General features: G+C 52.6%; 1 protein-coding gene across 1 annotated transcript; it reads right to left on the reverse strand.

Annotated features, from left to right (window-relative positions):
* Positions 1-1,310: 1,310 nt before the first annotated feature.
* LOC129651147 (secreted and transmembrane protein 1A-like) lies at positions 1,311-12,438 on the reverse strand. Its single transcript, XM_055579843.1, has 4 exons — positions 12,167-12,438; positions 3,895-4,044; positions 3,359-3,673; positions 1,311-1,609 (listed from the first exon to the last, which is right to left on the reverse strand). Exons 2-4 carry the CDS (start codon positions 3,977-3,979, stop codon positions 1,587-1,589), a joined length of 423 nt encoding a protein of 140 aa, XP_055435818.1. The 5' UTR covers positions 3,980-4,044; positions 12,167-12,438; the 3' UTR covers positions 1,311-1,586.
* Between the last annotated feature and the right edge of the window lie 5,382 nt (positions 12,439-17,820).

Below are 17,820 nucleotides of genomic sequence, written 5' to 3' on the forward strand. Positions count from 1 at the left end.
GTCAAAGACCCAGACACAGTATTTCTTTCTAGGTTTCCTGCCTTGGGTGTGCAGGGGCTGAATGACTTAATGTGAGCCCATCCCACCGTAATAGCAATATTAAAATGACCTTTGAATGACTTTCAAAGCATCAACACCTTTGGTCTGTTTTAAGAAAAATGGAACAGATTTCCATGGCCCCCAAAGCATGGTCTTCCCACGTGCTGTGCCCACTGTGTCTGAGGGGCCTGGCCCAGGGGGTGGAACAAACCCAGCATTTCTGGCACGAACCTTTCTTTAACCTGGAAGATGCAAATACGGTCAGTTCTAGACCTGGAGTCTGGGTGCCAGCGAAGCTGTTCTGGGATCGTTACCTTCCTGTGAGAACACAGTCGCCAGGCACCGTGCATTGATCCAATCTGAGATTCTTCGTGGTGAGTGAGGACTCCCAGATATCTGGTCTTCTGCATGTATTTGGACTCCTTTTTTTGTTTCAATATTTATTTTCTGGCCGTGTCGGGTCTCATGGGCTCTCTAGTTGTGGCATGTAGGCTTAGCTGCCCCACAGTGCTTTGGATCTTAATTCCCTCAGCAGGGATCGAACCCGCGTCCCCTGCATTGCAAGGCGAATTCTTAACCACTGGACCACCAGGGAAGCCCTCGCTGGGACTTTTTAGCTTGTGAGACTCACGGCGCTTCTTTCAGATTTTTATTGTCTCCACTTAAGGATATATTTCTCAGCTCATTTGATGATTCGCTCCTAGGTTTAGTGTACTCATCTTGAGGATTAGCAATGTGGACGTTTTGCAAAGCACGGAAGGTAGCACTTCTAGGAAAACCTTCTTTTTATCACATTATATGTACCTTTTAGGAACATATTCAATGAACCACCAACCAGCTCTATCTTTAAAGGAACTTGTCTACAATGAAAAGAAAAGGCCACAGCGAGAAACAGGAAAAGGATGAAATAAGAGGGCTCACCAGTAAAGGCAAACATACAGTAGAAATAGGACACCATCCACGCACACAAACAAGAGGTCAAAACCAGTAATCACGAGAGGAGGAGAGGACGCACGCAGGACATTCGAAATGCACTGGAAAGGAAGAGATGAGCAACTGAAAACCCTCCTGCATGTATATGTAGACTGCTGTATCGAAATCTCATGGTCACCACAGACCAAAAGTCATTATCATAGATATACACACTCAAAAGAAAGCAATTCAAGTGCATCACGAAAGTCATCAAATCATGAGAACAAAAGAGGAAAGGAAGAAAAAAAGACGTCCCAGCCCACCTCCAAAAAAATGACAAAGAATACACTCAGTGGGGTTGCACAGTTTTGCTTGTAAAGACATCTGGCATATATGGTTTGGGATGCGGTTTGGGAACAGGAAGGGGCAGCACGTGGGGCAGGTGGCAGAGAGGGGAGCCCCAGGGCTGCGGAAGACCAGGGAGATTGGACACAGATTCCACCAGCAGCCACCTGTCTGGCCTCCCATCCAGAGGCGCTGCTCTACCCTTTGGGGTTGGTGGAGGAGGCTTCATGCATCATCCCAGGCCACTGATATCCTCATTTTGGTTCCTCAAGTGCTTCCTGGAAGGTCCCTCAAACTGGTTCTTCTTCATGTTCTAAAGACAGGAGGGTGTCCATGATCAGCTGAGGACCCCAGACTGGGGCATCTCCCAGGTGACCGAAGCGTGGCACTCCTGCCCTGGGGAGGAGCCCAGGCCTGAGTGGGGTGGAGGAGGGGAGGGTCCCGTTAGGTCAAGTGCTATGGAACGTGAGATATTTGCACTTTGGGCCCCAGAACCTGCTAAGGAGCCCTCCCTGGCATGTCCATCAGGAAGATGCCAGGAAGTTGCCAAGCTTCCTAGTCCTCAGCCTGCTCTTCCCTGCACATCCCCTCTGCAGAGTCCAGTGCACACGGTGCTCACAGCTCCCCACCCCAGGCTCAGAGCCTCCTTACTTGGGGAAGGGGGGAGGATGGGAGGGGTGAGAGCCACGCAAGACACCTTTGCCTACAAGTGCGTCCTGTAGGAACATCCCCCACCCACACATCTAGGTCTCCTGGAAGAAGCAGGAAGCCCCCATGCCATCCCCTAGGGGGTCCTAGGGGTGGTGTGGACTCTGTGGCCTGTCTGTGGTGGGGCATCTGCGTTCTGGGACTAGGACTGCATTTGCTGCCTGGGGTCCTCTGCGGCAGGGGTCCTGGGACCTCAAATGCTCCCCACTGTCTCACTAGTCTCGGTGGGTATGAGACCATGGGGTAGAGTGTCTATGCGTGGTCCGAGATGACCCCACCCCTCCCCAGCCCACAGACCAGGCTTAGCAGCCAATAGCTTCTGGAGCTTGAAGTTCAGGGAGCCACACCTTCGGCACTAGGCCAGCGTGCAAATCAGCAGGCTGAGGAGGATACCCAGGGCAAGGATGGGGAAGATTACCAGCATCTTGCTCAGTGTGCTCAGGATTAAGATCAGAAAGGGGTGTGCTCATCTGCTGACCTGCGATAAATGGGAGGGGCCGGCCCTCCCTCCTTTGTTCACCTGTGCAGGAGCCCCCACCATCTTGGGGGCACCCTCGAGGGGGATATCACTTGTGGTTGGGAAGCCCATGGATGGGAGAATGGCAGGGGGATGGGTGCATGGGATGGGCAGGGCTCCAGGGACAGAGGGTGAGGGTGTCTGTGGAGGGAAGACCCAAGGGGGCTTTCCGGGGGCTCCCTTCCTGGTAGCCCAGGATGAAGATAGGAACACCTGCCCGTAGAAGCTTTGAGGAGCAGGTATTGCGGCCCTGCCAAAGAGACACAGGGCAGGTTGGCAGGGGCCTTCCCAGGGCCTACCCTGACACAGCCCCTCCACCCCAGGTGTCAGATGAGCCCCTGGATACAGGAGATCATGAAGGCCTCACTGGGTTCCCCGCCCAGGGCCCGCTAGGCTGAGGGGTGCCTTCTCAGCTCCTCCCACTGTTCCTTGTTCGGGGCAAAGCTGGACCCCTGCTTCCTGTCCCCAGCACTCAGGGTGACTCTGACTGCGTATGAACAGGTGAAGAGGGGAAGGAAGCGACGGTGACTTGGGGAGTTTGCAGCAAAGCAAGGGGTTGGGGTGGGGGGAAAGGCGGTGTTTAGGGAGGGAGGGGCCAGCTCCCTGAGCACATGGGGACAGTGAGCAGTACACGTGCCGGGGCTGCCCTGAGAAGCTCAGAGAGGGCACAGCCGCGGCATGGGTGGGGCAGGGTGGAAGTCCTCTTCAGGCCTTATCTCTGGTTCTGGGCACCTCAGGTGGGCAGGAATCACTCCTCCCTAGTTGCTCCGCACTCCTGCCCACCAAAAAGAGAAGCTCTTGGGGGTCAATCCCCACCCCCCACCCCGCCCTGCTCACCTACGACGGTCAGTGTGGTGGTTCTGGTATTTCCTTGCCGCCCCATCAGCCTCCACTTGTACTGCCCTGCCTGGGTGTCCTGGGCTTCTTCAGTTACTAGGTACGCCTCGCCCTCCCAAATCCACAGCTCCCATCCATCCTGGCAGACGTTTCCTGGGGGCTTTGCACTGCAGATGAGCTTCCAGGGTGCCTTGGTGTCCGCTTTCAGGGAGATGTTGATGTGGGAGAAGGCATTGGAGATGCTGCAGCTCATCGTGGCTGGCTTGCCCCTGGACACAGAAACCACACCCTTGGTGCACTTGGGGTTGTCCGAGACTGTGTGGGGGGAAAGTCACATGTGTGGGTCATGGCTAGACCTCAGGACATCCAGTGACTGCCCTTCCTGGGATCACTGGCACTACCTGGAGCCTGGGCTCCTCCTGGCCTGATCTAGGTCTCTCCTCCCACACCCATCTTGCCCCTGCTGCATTCCTCGCCCCTCCCCTCCCCCACCGCCGCCCCCAGCTGGCAGGCAGAGTTGGGACCATGCAACTTACTTCCACTCTGAGCACTCCTGAAGGCCGCAAACAAGAGGACCCAGAACATCCTGGGAGCGAGGAGAGTGGATGCTGACGGCAGCATGGCCAGCAGGATGTGGATGAGTTTTAAGGGGTCCCTCGTCCTCCTTACTGGTTTTGGGGACACTCCTGGAGGAAGGAAAGCTGATGAGTCAGAGTTCCCTTAGGCTCCTTGGGAAGCCAGTGAGAGGGGCTGCACCCTGGCCAGGGTGGGCGAGGGTCCCCAAGCTCCTCCCTGACCCAACTGTGTCATGACCCTTCTCGACACCTTTATAATGTCTGCAGTGGGACCACTGTCAGACAGATGAGAAACAGATGAGACAGGAAACAAGTCCCTGGGACACAAGTGCATTTATATTGCTGGGGTTATCTTGAATTTTATATAAAACATGCAAACTCCCTGAGCCATGTGTCCTGTGGAGACGGTCGTGACACACAGCGTCTCGTGTGGCCACTTGACCCTGACACCAGCCTAAGACCACCTTGGATGCTCCCTGCCCCTCTTCCACTCTTGCATTCTGAGGATTGGCATTCGGGGACATTTGGTCCACTCTCCAGATTTGCTTTTATCAACAAAAAGAGTCTTCCTGTGGAACTCGTGGGTTACAGTCCGGAAAGCTGTACTTCCACTTCCTCTGAAACAAATGATCATCTCAGGCTTTGGCATCCAGTAAAACTGACATTTGGGCTTCCCAGACAGCACAGTGGTAAAGAATCTGCCTGCCGATGCAGGAGACACAAGAGATGAGGGTTCAATCCTGGGTCAGGGAGATCCTCTGGAGTAGGAAATGGCACCAACTCCAGTAACCTTTCCTGGGGAATTCCATGGACAGACTCAGACATGACTGAGCGACTAACACTTTCACTTTTCATAATGACTTGTAGCTACCATTAGGTACTACACAGAGGATGAGATGGTTAGATAGTATCACCAACTCAAGGGACATGAATTTGAGCAAACTCAGGAGATAGTGGAGGACAGAGGAGCCTGGCGGGTTACAATCCATGGAGTTACAAAGAATGGGATGTGACTTAGTGACTGAACAACAACAAAAGTAGCTTCACTGCCTGAAAAATCCTCTGTGTTCCATCCATTCATCCATCCTTCCCACCAACTCCTGACAACCATCGATCTTTTTACTGTCCAGAGTTTTTACTGTGTCCAGAGTTTTGCCTTTTCCAGAATTTCATGGAGTTAGTACCCTTTGGTTTTGAATTCCGTGTCTCTGATTTCTTTTATCCACTTTGCAGGGAACTGGGCAGAAGGGCCAGGAGCAAAGGAAAGTGTGGATGTAATCGCTTCCAGGAGCTGAGGGCCATTGGTGACCAGCCCCAGTCCTGACTCCAGGAGACTCTGGGTCAAACAAGGAGAATGACATGGAGAGGGACAGTCTCAGCCCCCAGACCCCTGTGACCGGTGCTTCTGTCTGGCTTCCCTTGATTTTCTAAACTTGCTTCTATTCCTAATTTACCGTCAGAAGGACAGCCTTCTTTTCTCACTTAAGTACAACAATTGTGGCTGATGAAAATTGATGTTACCTGAGAGACACGAGTTCTGTGCACACACAGGTATGTGATTTCACATATGTGGAATCAGGTTAGACAGCCCACTACTGTCTCTCTCTTCTCGCCCTCTGTACTGTATGTACTAGGGTGAATGTTGCTCTTTAGTCGCTAAGCCGTGTCTGACTGTTTGCAACCCCATGTACTGGAGCCCACCAGGCTATGCTGTCCATGGGATTTCCCCTGCAAGAATATTTGAGTGGGTTGCCATTTCCTTCTCTAGGGGACCTTCCTGACTCAGGGATCAAACTCACCTCTCCTGCATTGGCAGGCACTTTCTTTACCACTGATCCATCAGGGAAGGGTGAAACGTGGCCCCAAAACACATGTCCACCCAGAATCTGTGAAGGTGATCTTACTTGGAAATGCAGCCTTTGCAGCCATAAATAAAGAGGAAGTCGTATCAGGGCATCGTGGGCCCCAATGTAATGTGTCTGGCTTTCTTGTAAGAAGAGAGAAATTTGTCAGAAACAGACCAGGGAGAGGCCAGGAGCTCACAGAGGCACAGAGTGGAGGGATGTGGCCACAAGCCAAGTGACACCAGAGCCGCCAGAAGCTGGAAGAGACAACGAAGGATATTTCCCTGCAGCCGTGCTGACACCTTGATTTTGGACTTCCGGCCTCCAAACTGGAGGAGGGCAAACTTTGCTTCTTTTGATCCCTTGTTTGTGGTCCTTGGTCACGACTGCCCCAGGACACTCACACTGGTCCTTCCCTCTTTCCCCAGACCTCAGCTTTCCCCTCACTGGAGTAATCAGACACAAACCATGAACACTGGAAGGAGTATTCTGGGGTCATGTTCTGTCCATTTCTCTGTCTGGTTCTCACTTTGTAGTGTGTTGCTGGTGAGGTCTGCCTCCCCCGATCCTGAAAGCTTGACTTCAGTGGCTGCAAGGATTCCCTTTGTCTTAGCTTGTGAGCTGCCCTGTCCCCTGGGCTTCTAGCTCCGCCTCTTCCTGGTGACACCTGGTGCTGTGGAGGGCTGACCAGCTCATCCTGTTTCTGGCCCTTCAGATTTCCACATTGTCACTGCCTTTGCAAACCCTTTGCTCCTCTTCCTGGGAGTCTGTCTTCTCCTTACAGCTTTATAAGACTTTAACCCCTTAAAGAAACAAACTGCCTTCCAGGAGAGGTACGTTTCCATCATCATTTCTCCCCAGATCGTCTTTGGAATAGGGACTCCACATGTTTAATGTCGTCCTGTCTGTCTTTTCCTTCAAAGCTTCAGGGTTTTGTTTTAAAGTAGTTTTTGTTTGTTTGTGTAGAGAATCCTTTTTAAAAGGCTTCCCAGATGGTGGAATATCCATCATGGTCAAATTTTGTCTATTTTTATGCTCAAATCTTGAATATTCCTCAAGGTCTGTTTGCAAGTGGCATGTCACAGGTCTAATGTTGCTCCTTTCCAGGAGGACAAGTGGTGCCTGAGGCACTGAAGAGTGAAGCACCCTGTCGCCCTGGCCAGGGCGCCCCCACCACGTGGGGCCATTCAGGCCCTGCCAGCCCCAGGATACAGGCCACTATGCTGTCCATCATGCGTTTTCACCCCAGGAAGGCAGGTTCTCTCTATGGCTGTTTATCTTTCCTTGGACATTCGTTTCTCACAAGAACATTAACACGGTTTTAATCAATTTTTTTTTTTTTTAGAACTAAGAATTTGGTGATTGAGTGAAGAGAGGCAGCTGCCCTGATCCTGCCCCAACCTGCTCAGCATAATACAAAAGAGTCTGAGATTCCACAGATGGACACAACCCAGTAGCTGCCTTTCAGCAATTGCCAAGATGGGGCATAGAGAGCTCCTCACTATTACTTGCTGCTGAGAACCTCATGTGATGGAATGGTCTCGAAAGAAGTGTTGCAACTTCCTGTGCTGGGGCTTTTCCTGGCACCTCAGATCTGCTCAATTCTTTTCCTGAGTATTTTTTATAAAATAACTTTTCTTAAATTGGAAGGTTCTCATACACAGAATGGTGCCCAGTGACCCATAGGGCCCAAAGGCACCCTTGCTGGTGGTTGACAGTGACTCCTGGCCTCCTAGCCAGAGCCCTCGGGACTGCCTGAAGGGAGACCCTCTCCCAGGGATGTCCTCCTCTGAGGCTGCCTCAGCAGGCAGGAGATTGATCTTGTGTGCTCATCTCTGGCCACTGACCCATCCTGGAGGAAGCCTTGGGCAGGACCCCCAGCGTTTCCAGTCTCCTCAAGGTCTCCGATCGGACCCCAGCCACTCTGCTGCTTCCATTGACCTCGGAACAGCCTTTGCCCCCCTGTTCCCCATCGAACGTGGGCCTGGGTGTCCCATCGACAGGGAGGCAGGCCAAGTCTCCCCAGGCTGAAAATACGTTCCCAGGCCCCATGCCCACTGGCCCCAAGGCTGGAGCAGGCAGGTGTCCTCAGGGTCACATGGAGGGCTAACCCCCCAGGGACCCAAAGGAAGAATGCCACCTAAGCCTGTGCTCTGAGAGCAGTGATCCCTCATGTGTGAGAGGGGGAGCCTCCTGCTGGTGACCTGGCATCATCACCGAATGCCCAGTGAGACCAGGAGACTTAGTGGGCAGGGCAGGTGTGGTCTGTCTGGGAGGGAGACAGCTAGGGGTCTACAGTATCCAGAAGGAAACTCACTCCTCAAAACCTTTCCTCCTCACGTTTTCCTGACCATTGTCTAGCTGTCATCCTTCCCATAAATTTAGGAGTCGTGTTTCAAGTTCCTAGTGCACTTTCTGGGATGCTGAGTGAAAGTGAAAGTGAAAATCACTCAGTCCTGTTTGACTGTTTGTGACCTCATGGACTGTAGTCCGCCAGGGTCCTCTGTCCATGGGATTTTCCAGGCAAGAATACTGGAGTAGGTTGCCCTTCCCTTCTCCAGGGGATTTTCCCAACCCAGAGATGGAACCTGAGTCTCCCGCCTTGGAGGCAGATTCTCTGAGCCACCAGGACGTTGATTGAAAGTAAAAGAATGAGTAGGTTCATTCACAGTCCTGAACCACGCAGGGTCTCACTCCATGTGGAACCAGGAGAAGCTAGCCTGGCAAAGCCACCCCCTCTTCAGAAGCTTCCAGGATCCTACTCTCACTCTCTGGGAGAACACCCTGTCCCTGCACACAGCACACACACACAGACACACACAGACACACAGACACAGACACACACACACAGACACAGACACACACACACAGACACACACCGACAGACACACACACAGAGACACACACACAGACACACACACAGAGACACACACACACAATGCTGGGGGGAGGGCCCCTAGGGCCACCCACATGCTCTGCCTACAATAGGTGCTCAATCCCTGCAGACCTGCTCAGAATTCCCTGCAGGGCCGATGCCACATGAAGGGTGTGGTCAGTCCCCTCCAGTGAGCTCTGGGCAGGGGCCCGGCAGAGCTGAATGAGTCAAAGGTCAACCTTGGTCTGCACCTGGACCAGGTGACATGGAGAGGGGGTGACCTCAGCAAAACGGTGTTTTTGTAACACACGCTGACCTGTCCGACTGGACTCTGGGAGGGAGCGTGTGTGTTGACAAGTAAAAAGAAAGCAAAAGGGATGAAGCAGGCTGAAGTCCAGAGGTCGGTTGGGAGGGCAGCTGGTGTCTTCCAGCAGTGAGTGCATGGCCCCCTGGGAAAGGTGTGTGGGGTCTCCTGAGCCTACGTCAGGCTCACCAAACCACCCTCTGCTCTCAATATCTCATATTTTGTCTACCTGCCAGGAAAACACCCCAGAGCCTGTCTCGCCAGCCTCCCCGCCCTTCCAGCGTCCCCACCCTAACCTCTGTGCTTTTCACAACACTACATATCCCTATGTCCTAAAAATTAATTCTTCCCTGGTAGCTCAGCTGGTAAAGAATTCGCCTGCAATGCAGGAGACCCCGGTTCAATTCCTGGGTTGGGAAGACCCCTGGAGAAGGGATAGGCTACCTATTCCAGTATTCGTGGGCTCCTCTGGTGGCTCAGACAGTAAAGAATCTGCCTGCAATGAGGGAGACGTGGGTTTGACCCCTGGGTCGGGATGATCCCTTGGAGGAGGGCATGGCAACCCACTTCAGCAGCTTGCCTAGAGAATCCCATGGATCCAAGACCCTGGTGGGTTACAGTCCATGGGGTCACAAAGAGTCAGACATGACAGAGTGACTAACACTTTCACTTTTCATATACCCCTATGTCCTAAAAATTATTTTATACTGACTCATTTTTTAAACATTAGTATCTGTTTTAGCTTCACCTTAAATACCAATTTGTAGTCACTAGATGCGCTATTTATAGGCATGTTCTCACAGAAAATGAAAGGACCAGAAGACTATGAAAGCAGGAAGTGTCACAGACTTTCTACCACCACTTGGAGTCCTCCTGAGGGAGTATGGCCTGTGCACAGGTGAGCCCTGGCCATCTTCTGTCATGTTGTCCAAGGTTGCTGAAGGTGTGGGCTCCCAGATGGGCACTGGCTGGGACTCCCTGATGCTCTTCCCGCTGCCCCCAAACCTCCAGTCTTCCCTGAGCAATCCCCAGGCCACGGCGGGGCTCTGCCCTCACACACACGAGCCTCTTAGTCCAATTTCATGTGCTCCCTGAGGTTTTCCTCACCGGGAAAGCCCTTGGAGGGTTCCAGAATCTGGACAAGGATGCCAGGGTCCCTTCCCACCAGTCTCGGCCCCCAAACTCCAACCACCGTGGGCCTGGCTCCTCATCATCAGATGATACAGCTTAGGCACTGGGAAGAACTCCAGGTTGGGGTAGATCCTTGAAACCATAGACCAGTCTCAACTAAACCAAATCTGTACAATGGAGACACAGACTTTTCCACCTTATAGAGTGCAGAAGGGGTGTCTGCAAAGAGCTGGACTGGGGATGGATGAGCTGGACTGGGATGGAGGGGCTGGTCTGAGGATGGAGGAGCTGGAATGGGGATGGGAGGAGCTCCCCGTGTCCTCAGGCACCTTTGCTGGGCTTATCAGTCTGGGGTTCCACTGCTGTCTTATTTTTAAATATAGGTATATTTTAAGCAATATTTACCACATATTTACATTTCAAAGTGATTCATTATCTGAAATTCAGATGGGTTTTTAAGTCTGGCATTTCCACTCCTCTGTCTGAGTCCCTCCTCTTGTCTCTGATGCTGCAAAGGACAGGAAAATGGGAGAGAGAGAGGCCAGGGCACAAGAGGGAAAGAGAGGGGTGAGAAGGCAGAGGGTCGGGGGTGGTACAGGAAGACTGCATGCATGGGGCAAGACCTGGAGGGCCCTGAGGTTTCTGGAGTTGGGAAAAGTGAGGCAACAATTCACCATTCTCTCAGATCACTGTCACAGCTGCTGGTATCTCCGTGTATTAAGCCGGGGCACACAGCTGGGGTTTGTGCTGTCACTGGGGACCTGATCACATTCGGGAGTCAGTGGAACACCTTGGAAGGTGCATTCCGTTGCCAGCACTTTGTCCTGCCACAGGACCTTGGGGAAACTGAGGCAGCAGATATGTGGCTCGAGGCTTATCAGCTAACCAGGGGCCACGGGTTCTCGGTCAGCAGGGATCTCCATTCCTGCAGCACCAGGAGAAGCTGGACCAGGTTTCCCATGCAAAGGCTCAGTGGTAACGTGTATGTACCTGGATATTTACATGGAAGGTTGAGCACTCTGCTGTCCAGGCAGGCCTTTCACCAACAGTGTGGAGGGAGGCGACCAACCACCTTCAGGAGACACTGAAACGGAGCCCCAACCCTGGCTCAGAGGGAAGGGATGCCCCAGTCCGGGGAGACTTTGCTGTGTCCTGTCCCTGCTGCTATGGTCAGGGGTGATCCTACTGGGCAGTAATAAGTTCCTGCAAGCCTGGGGGCTGAGTCTGGAAACCATTGCTGCTCTCACGGGCCATCAGTACCTGCCAGCCCATCAGCTGAGCTACTTCTCACTCTCTTTCACAAGGCACTTCCTCTGAGAATCCTCCCTCTCCTTGCACCTGCTGGTTGCGCCCTCTGGGGGCCGGTGGGGGCCTGTGCCTCCCCACCACCTTCACTATTTAGTCCCAGGGGATGAGGGCCTCCCAGGGGCTCTGGCTCCCCAGGCACTGGGGGTGGAAATTGGCTTTCAAATTGCAGATCGCTCACCAGTAGTGGGTGGTGAATTGAATTTAGAGATTGCTGCTGCAGCTTAACCAAAAATGAATGGAGAGCATAGAACAAGTCAGTGGAGTGACCCTCTCTAGGTTTCCTCTGTTTTAATGAGTGTTTGTGAGTGAATGGGCTGAGTGTGTGAGTGAATGGGCTGAGTGTGCGTGTGTGCCCCTTGTGAGTGCACACAAATGTGTATGTCCATGAAAGTGAGAAAGTGTGCACAAGTATGAGAGTCGCAGTGTTGGCCTGGACGTGAAAGTGTTAAAACCCAGATGTGGTCCGGGACAGCAGGTGTCCCAGTGTTCCCAGGTGTGGTCCGGGACACAGGTTTTGTGCGTATGGGTGGAGATGCGGGAGCTCAAGACGCCAAGTCTCTGCTCCTCCTGACAAGGGCAGAGTCAAGCCTGGAGCTGCCCCTCAGAGAGGCAGTTCCCCACCAAGTCAGGAAGCCTTTGTCTTTTTCCCTCCTTCAGCGGAGAGGCAGAACGCAGAGCCTGGGAGCTCAGCGCCCCATCTCCATCAACCCAGCCCCTATTTGAGCGTGATCCTACACCAGGAGCCCCGGCCACCACCCTTCCAGCTCTCACCTGCGACCGGTAACCGGCTCCTCCACCCCTGCAGCTGCAGCCTGTCTGTGCGCAGGTCTGAGTGGCTGCATTCAACCCTAATGATGATTCCAGGGCGGAGCCAGGAAAGGAGCAGGTGGGAAGGATTCAGAATCCATGCACCTCAAGTCTGATACCCAGGTCTTGTATCCAGGAAGGAAACCTCAAGATATGGGAAGTCACTCGAGTTTCCCATAAAAGCAGAGACATTACTTTGCCAAGATAGGTCTGACTAGTCAAGGCTATGGTTTTTCCAGTAGTCATGTATGGATGTGAGAGTTGGACTATAAAGAAAGCTGAGTGCAGAAGAATTGATACTTTTGAACTGTGGTGTTGGAGAAGACTCTTGAAAGTCCCTTGGACTGCAAGGAGACCCAACCAGTCCATCCTAAAGGAGACCAGTCCTGGGTGTTCACTGGAGGGACTGATGTTGAAGCTGAAACTCCAATACTTTGGCCACCTGACGTGGAGAGCTGACTCATTTGGAAAGACTCTGATGCTGGGAAAGATTGAGGGCAGGAGGAGAAGGGGATGACAGAGGATGAGATGCTTGGATGGCATCACCGACACAGTGGACATGGGTTTGGGTGGACTCCGGGACTTGGTGATGGACAGGGAGGCCTGGCGAACCGCGGTTCATGGGGTCGCAAAGAGTCGGACACGACTGAGGGACTGAACTGAACTGAACTGAACTTGAATTTCAGGAACTGCCCTGAGTTCAGGGGAAAAGATGAATTTCTTGACAGTAAATTCCTTATTATATTTTTATTAGACGCAGGGCATTTAGATGATCATTCTAAAGAAAACGGTAGGTGGCAGTTTTCCAGGAGAGCCAGTGCCTGAGTTCTCCCCTTTCAAGCTCCGTCTGAACAGATCTTCCTTTGGGGAGCTGGGTGTGTTCACCCCCCTGCGTGGATCTGGGGACCTGCCTCTTCCCTGCTGTGTGCATCACCCCCACACAGGCACTGGGCCGAGCTCTGCCCATTGAGAATTCTCAGAGTCTGTTTCCATCTTTCAGAAATGCAAGTTGGGTCCACCTAGATAGAAGTCATGCTGGGGACACAGGCAGGGATAAGGAGCGAGAGTGAATAGGAGCAAGTGGCAAAGAGTTTAAGCTATAAATTGTCCTTCATTAGCCCTTGAGCAGAAGGAGCCCCTCTTCCCGGCTCCCTCCCCACGGAGGGTCCTAGCAGGCTGGGTATAGAGACACTCTGTGGCCAAAACAGGTGTCCCTGGGACATACCTGAGTGCCCTCATTCCCAGAGGGTGGAGTCCAATAGGTGCTGACCTCAAAGAAGTGCGGGAACCGGGGAGTTTCCTTGCAGGGGTGTGTTCGTTTATCTTGTACAAATGCTTTTGGTTCTTATAAAAATCATTAAGATAGAAGTCTCTCTTTGAGACTCTGAAAGTGGGGAATAAGGGCAATGTGTTAGAGTCACAAGGGCGGGGAAGGACAGAGGTGTTTCAACTCTTTGTCCTTTGTTCGACTCCAGGCTCCGTTTTTTTCAAATTGCTGGAGGCAAGCGGCTGCTGTTGACTTGAACCCGGAGTCCTTGGTCCATGTCCAGCCTCGCTAGCTTCCGGGCTCTCACCAGCAGCGCCCAGATTTCCTGCAGACCCGCCCGGAGGAAGGCTGCTGATGTCATCCCGCTGCCTAGCCTGCCTGCGTACACCCTCCCAGCTCCATCTTCCCTGTGGCAGAGGGCCAGGTGCAGCCTCAGCTGTGGGCAGCATGTGTCCTGGGAGCTCACACCTGGGGCGGCGGAGTCATGAGCCAAGGGTGACCTGAGACAAAGGGGCACGCGCAGGCCTGGGCCTGGCTCTGTCCCCGCACCCCCGAGGAGAGAGGCTGGGAGAGAGAGACCCAGCAGGGATGCTGTGGCAGGGGTTGGGGGCAGGAGAAAGAGTTTGTTTCTGTTCAGTGTAGGATGTCCCTCATCAGATCTGCACTTCCAATAAAGCCCCCTGGAAGGCAGGAGTGGGGTGGCGGCAGTGCGTCTGAAGGTCCTTCCACGGGGGAGCAGAAGCCTCGAAGGTGTATGGAGAAGGGAGATCCCACAGTTATCGGTGGTTTGGAGGTGGGGTGAGGAAGCCCAGAGGTCCGCAGTGCCAACTGAGTGCCATGTGGACTGTCCCCTTCCACTAGAACCTAAAGTGACCTGCTGGCAGGGTGTAGAGCAGAGTAAGGGGCAAAGAGGTATCTGTGGCCACTAGGGGAGAGGTCCCATAGGCTGTGGACCCAGGCTGGGCAAATCCTCGGCAGGTGGGCAGAGACAGTGCTGGTGTGGGTGGGATCCTTGTGGAACAGCCCTTACCCATCCTATGCTGACGTGTGTAGACTTGTATTCTCTCTTTCTGGTTGAGCAGCTTCCCCGAGGCATGTGTCCACGTTCATGAACACATGTCTACTGGCATCTCAGACACTCAGCACCCCCACTTCAGGGCAGGTCTCAGAGTGCAGACCCTCCAAGGGCTCATGGGCCTAAGGGTGTGTTTAAACAGGGCTTTGTGTTTGTGAGAATTGAGGCTGGGTTCACAGCCCCAGAATCCGGGCTTCTCGTTTCCTCAATATTTCGAAAGCCCTGGTCCAGTGTCCCTTATTTCCAGAGCAGCTGAGGAAGAATCCGGTTGTGCTCATTCCTATGTACAACATCCTTTTGGGGAAGATTTAAACTTTTCCTCTTGTCTCTGGTTAGGAGTGCTGTGCTGGGCTCAGTTGCTGAGTTGTGTCTGGTGTTTCGGGACCCCGTGGACTGCAGCCCACTAGGCTCTTCTGTCCATGGGATTCTCCAGGCAAGAATACTGGAGGGGGTTGCCATTTCCTCGGCCAGAGGATCGTCCTGACCCAGGCATTGGCCCGTGCCTCCTGCATCTCCTGCTTTGTCAGGCAGATTCCCTACCACTGACCCACCTGGGAAGCCCTTGGTTAGGGGAGGGGAGTGTTTTACTTACTTCCTCACCCTAGTGCCTATATCCCCCTTCCAACCAAAATCTTGCATTTTCTTTTCTTCTTTTTTCTAAACTCCAAGAAATGCACATCCTTCCTGTTCCTTTTCAGTGATCTCCCTAGGGCTCCTGCGGTCAAGATGTCAGCATTCACGTCAGTCTTTTCAGTCTCAGGTCCAGAATGTTTTCAGCCAAGCTGGCCGTGCCATGTGGCTTGTGGGATCTCAATTCCTCAGATAGTGATTGGACCCAGGCCACGGCAGTGAAAGTGCAAAATCCATACCTTTAGAGTACCAGGGAATGTCCGTGCTTTAGAAATTTTTAAGTTTTAAAATGTAAGACTAAAATTCTTGACCCATTAATATTTCTGATGGAGTCACCCGGAAGCATGATGTTTGCTTTCTGAAATGGCTGCATTCCTCCAACATCGGGTTATTTTGTCCCCAGCTGCCCCAGCCTTCAGTGCTCTTGGGAATTATTTGTCTTTACACTTCATTTTTTGAAAGAATCACACTTTCAGTATTCATCCTTCCTCAACCAACACCCAGATATGCCTTTCCCTTTATCTGAACGTTCTTTTATTTTCTTCAAAATAGTATAACATTTTACTTATGGAAGTGCTTATAACTGGGGTGCTTGTTGCTGCTTCAGGGATCATGAGGTTGGTCTGGCTACCCGCGCCCGCCGTGCATTGAGTAACTGGGTCCTGAGGGTCTAACTCCTGCAGTGGCCCCTCAGAGTCAGGGAGGAGGCGGGCTCCGCCAGTCTGGCTGAGCCACGTGGTCCCCACAGCTCCCTCCAGGGTCCCTGATGCTTCCCGGTTGTCCAGACCCTGGTGCGCAGGCCACCGCTGACTGGATGCTCTCCTCTCCCCTCTGGGGATGAGCCCTGTCAGTGTACCTTAGGTCACCTTGCTGATGGGGCAACAGGAATGGAGATTCAGTGGCCAGAGTAGCCAGGGGGAGGCAGCTCTGCCTGGAAGGGGAAGGGCTCACTAGGTGATTTAAACATTAGAGCACTGTTTCCCCCTTATCATGACAACCTGTTCATTGCCCAGCATTTACAAAAGCTGTTGTTGTTGGGTTGCTAAGTTGTGTCTGACTCTGTGACCCCCATGGGCGGCAGGATGGCAGGCTCCCCATCCTTCACCGTCTCCCAGAGTTTGCTCAGATTTGTGTCCATTGAGTCAGTGATGCTGTCCAACCACTGCATCCTCTGCTGCCTCCTCCTTTTGACTTCACTCTTTCCCAGCATCAGGGTCTTTTCCAGTGAGTCAGCTCTTCGCATCAGGTGGCCGACGTATTAGAGCTTCGGCTCAGCATTAGTCCTTACATTAAATATTCAGGCTTGATTTCCTTTAGGATTGGCTGCTTTGATCTCCTTGCTGTCCAAGGGACTCTCAAGAGTCTTCTCCAGCACCGCCGTTCAAAAGCATCAATTCTACAGCACTCAGCTTTTTATGGTCCAACTCTCACATCTGTCCATGACTACTGAAAATAACATAGCTTTGACTATATGGAACATTGTCATCAAATGATGTCTCTGCTTTTGAACATGCTGTCTAGGTTGGGCATAGCTTTCCTTCCTTCTGAAAGAAGCAAGTGTCTTTCAGTTTCATGGCTGCAGTCACCATCCACACTGAATTTGGAGCCCAAGAACAGAAAATCTGTCATTGCTTCCATTTTTTCCCTTTCTTTGCCATGAAGTGATGGGATCAGATGCTACGATCTTAGTTTTATGAACGTTGAGTTTTAAGCCAGCTTTTTCACTCTCCTCTTTCACCCTCATCAGGAGGCTCTTTGGTTCCTCTTCACTTTCTGCCATTTAGAGTGGTATCGTCTGCATCTATGAGGTTGTTGGTATTTCTCCCAGCAGTCCTGATTCCAGCCTGTGCTTCATCCAGCCTGGCAATTCGCATGATGTACTCTGCATAGAAGTGAAATAAGTGGTAAACAGAAAGTAAGTCTCCTGGGATGGTATCCCGAGAGGGAATGCTCTGGTGTGCTCACAAGCGCTGTGGTTTATGTACAGGATGCTCAGTGCCATGAGGGGGTTGGTGGCCCCATCCCTTGGTGGCCCTGACTGAGGCACCGCCTTCCCGCTTTCCTCAGTGAAGCACCCATCCTGCTGCTGTCCCCCTGCCTCCGCACAGGCTTACCAGCCTGCGCTTCCCCCTGGTCCCCAAAGAGCAAGGTCCCCCTTGTTCTAGTGCCTCTGAGCGCAGAGTGGGTGTCCTGCACCCGGTAGGGCCCAGTCGGGTGTTTACCTTGGAGGTCAAGTCCTGTGCAAGCATGACCAGCTCCTTGGCATCACCCAGGGGTTGTGGCAGGCAAGTCACTGGTGGGGCTGCAGGCACAGGAGCTGGGCATACCGGACGTGAGTCCCTGAGCTGACTCAGACCTTCCTGGGGGACTGGCCTGGCTACTCTGGGCCCTGGGGGAGCACCCTTCGAAACTGCCAGGGTGCCAGATGACTTGGGGTGTTCAAACCTGCTCCCCACAGAATCCTCACCTGTAAGGTGAGAGGCATCCCTAGCAAGGGAATTTTGGGGGTAGGAGAAGTCCATTTTTGTGTTGGTTGGTTGATTTTGTGTTGTTATTTACAGATTTGTTTAAAGTACTCTGTTCTAACAGTGTGAATTCTTTCCCAAATCAACTCTTGTTTATTCAACGAACATTTGTGGAGGGCTG

Source organism: Bubalus kerabau, chromosome 4, assembly GCF_029407905.1.
Source record: "Bubalus kerabau isolate K-KA32 ecotype Philippines breed swamp buffalo chromosome 4, PCC_UOA_SB_1v2, whole genome shotgun sequence".
Taxonomy (NCBI): domain Eukaryota; kingdom Metazoa; phylum Chordata; class Mammalia; order Artiodactyla; family Bovidae; genus Bubalus; species Bubalus kerabau.

Bases quoted from the DNA above. Each gene is read 5' to 3' on its own strand.
- LOC129651147 (XM_055579843.1), bottom strand. From the start codon at position 3,979: ATGCTGCCGTCAGCATCCACTCTCCTCGCTCCCAGGATGTTCTGGGTC. The intron at 3,674-3,894 runs GTAAGTTGCATG...CCCCCCACACAG, and splicing joins CAGGAGTGCTCAGAGTGGAA to TCTCGGACAACCCCAAGTGC. The intron at 1,610-3,358 runs GTGAGCAGGGCG...TCCTGTCTTTAG, and splicing joins CACCACACTGACCGTCGTAG to AACATGAAGAAGAACCAGTT.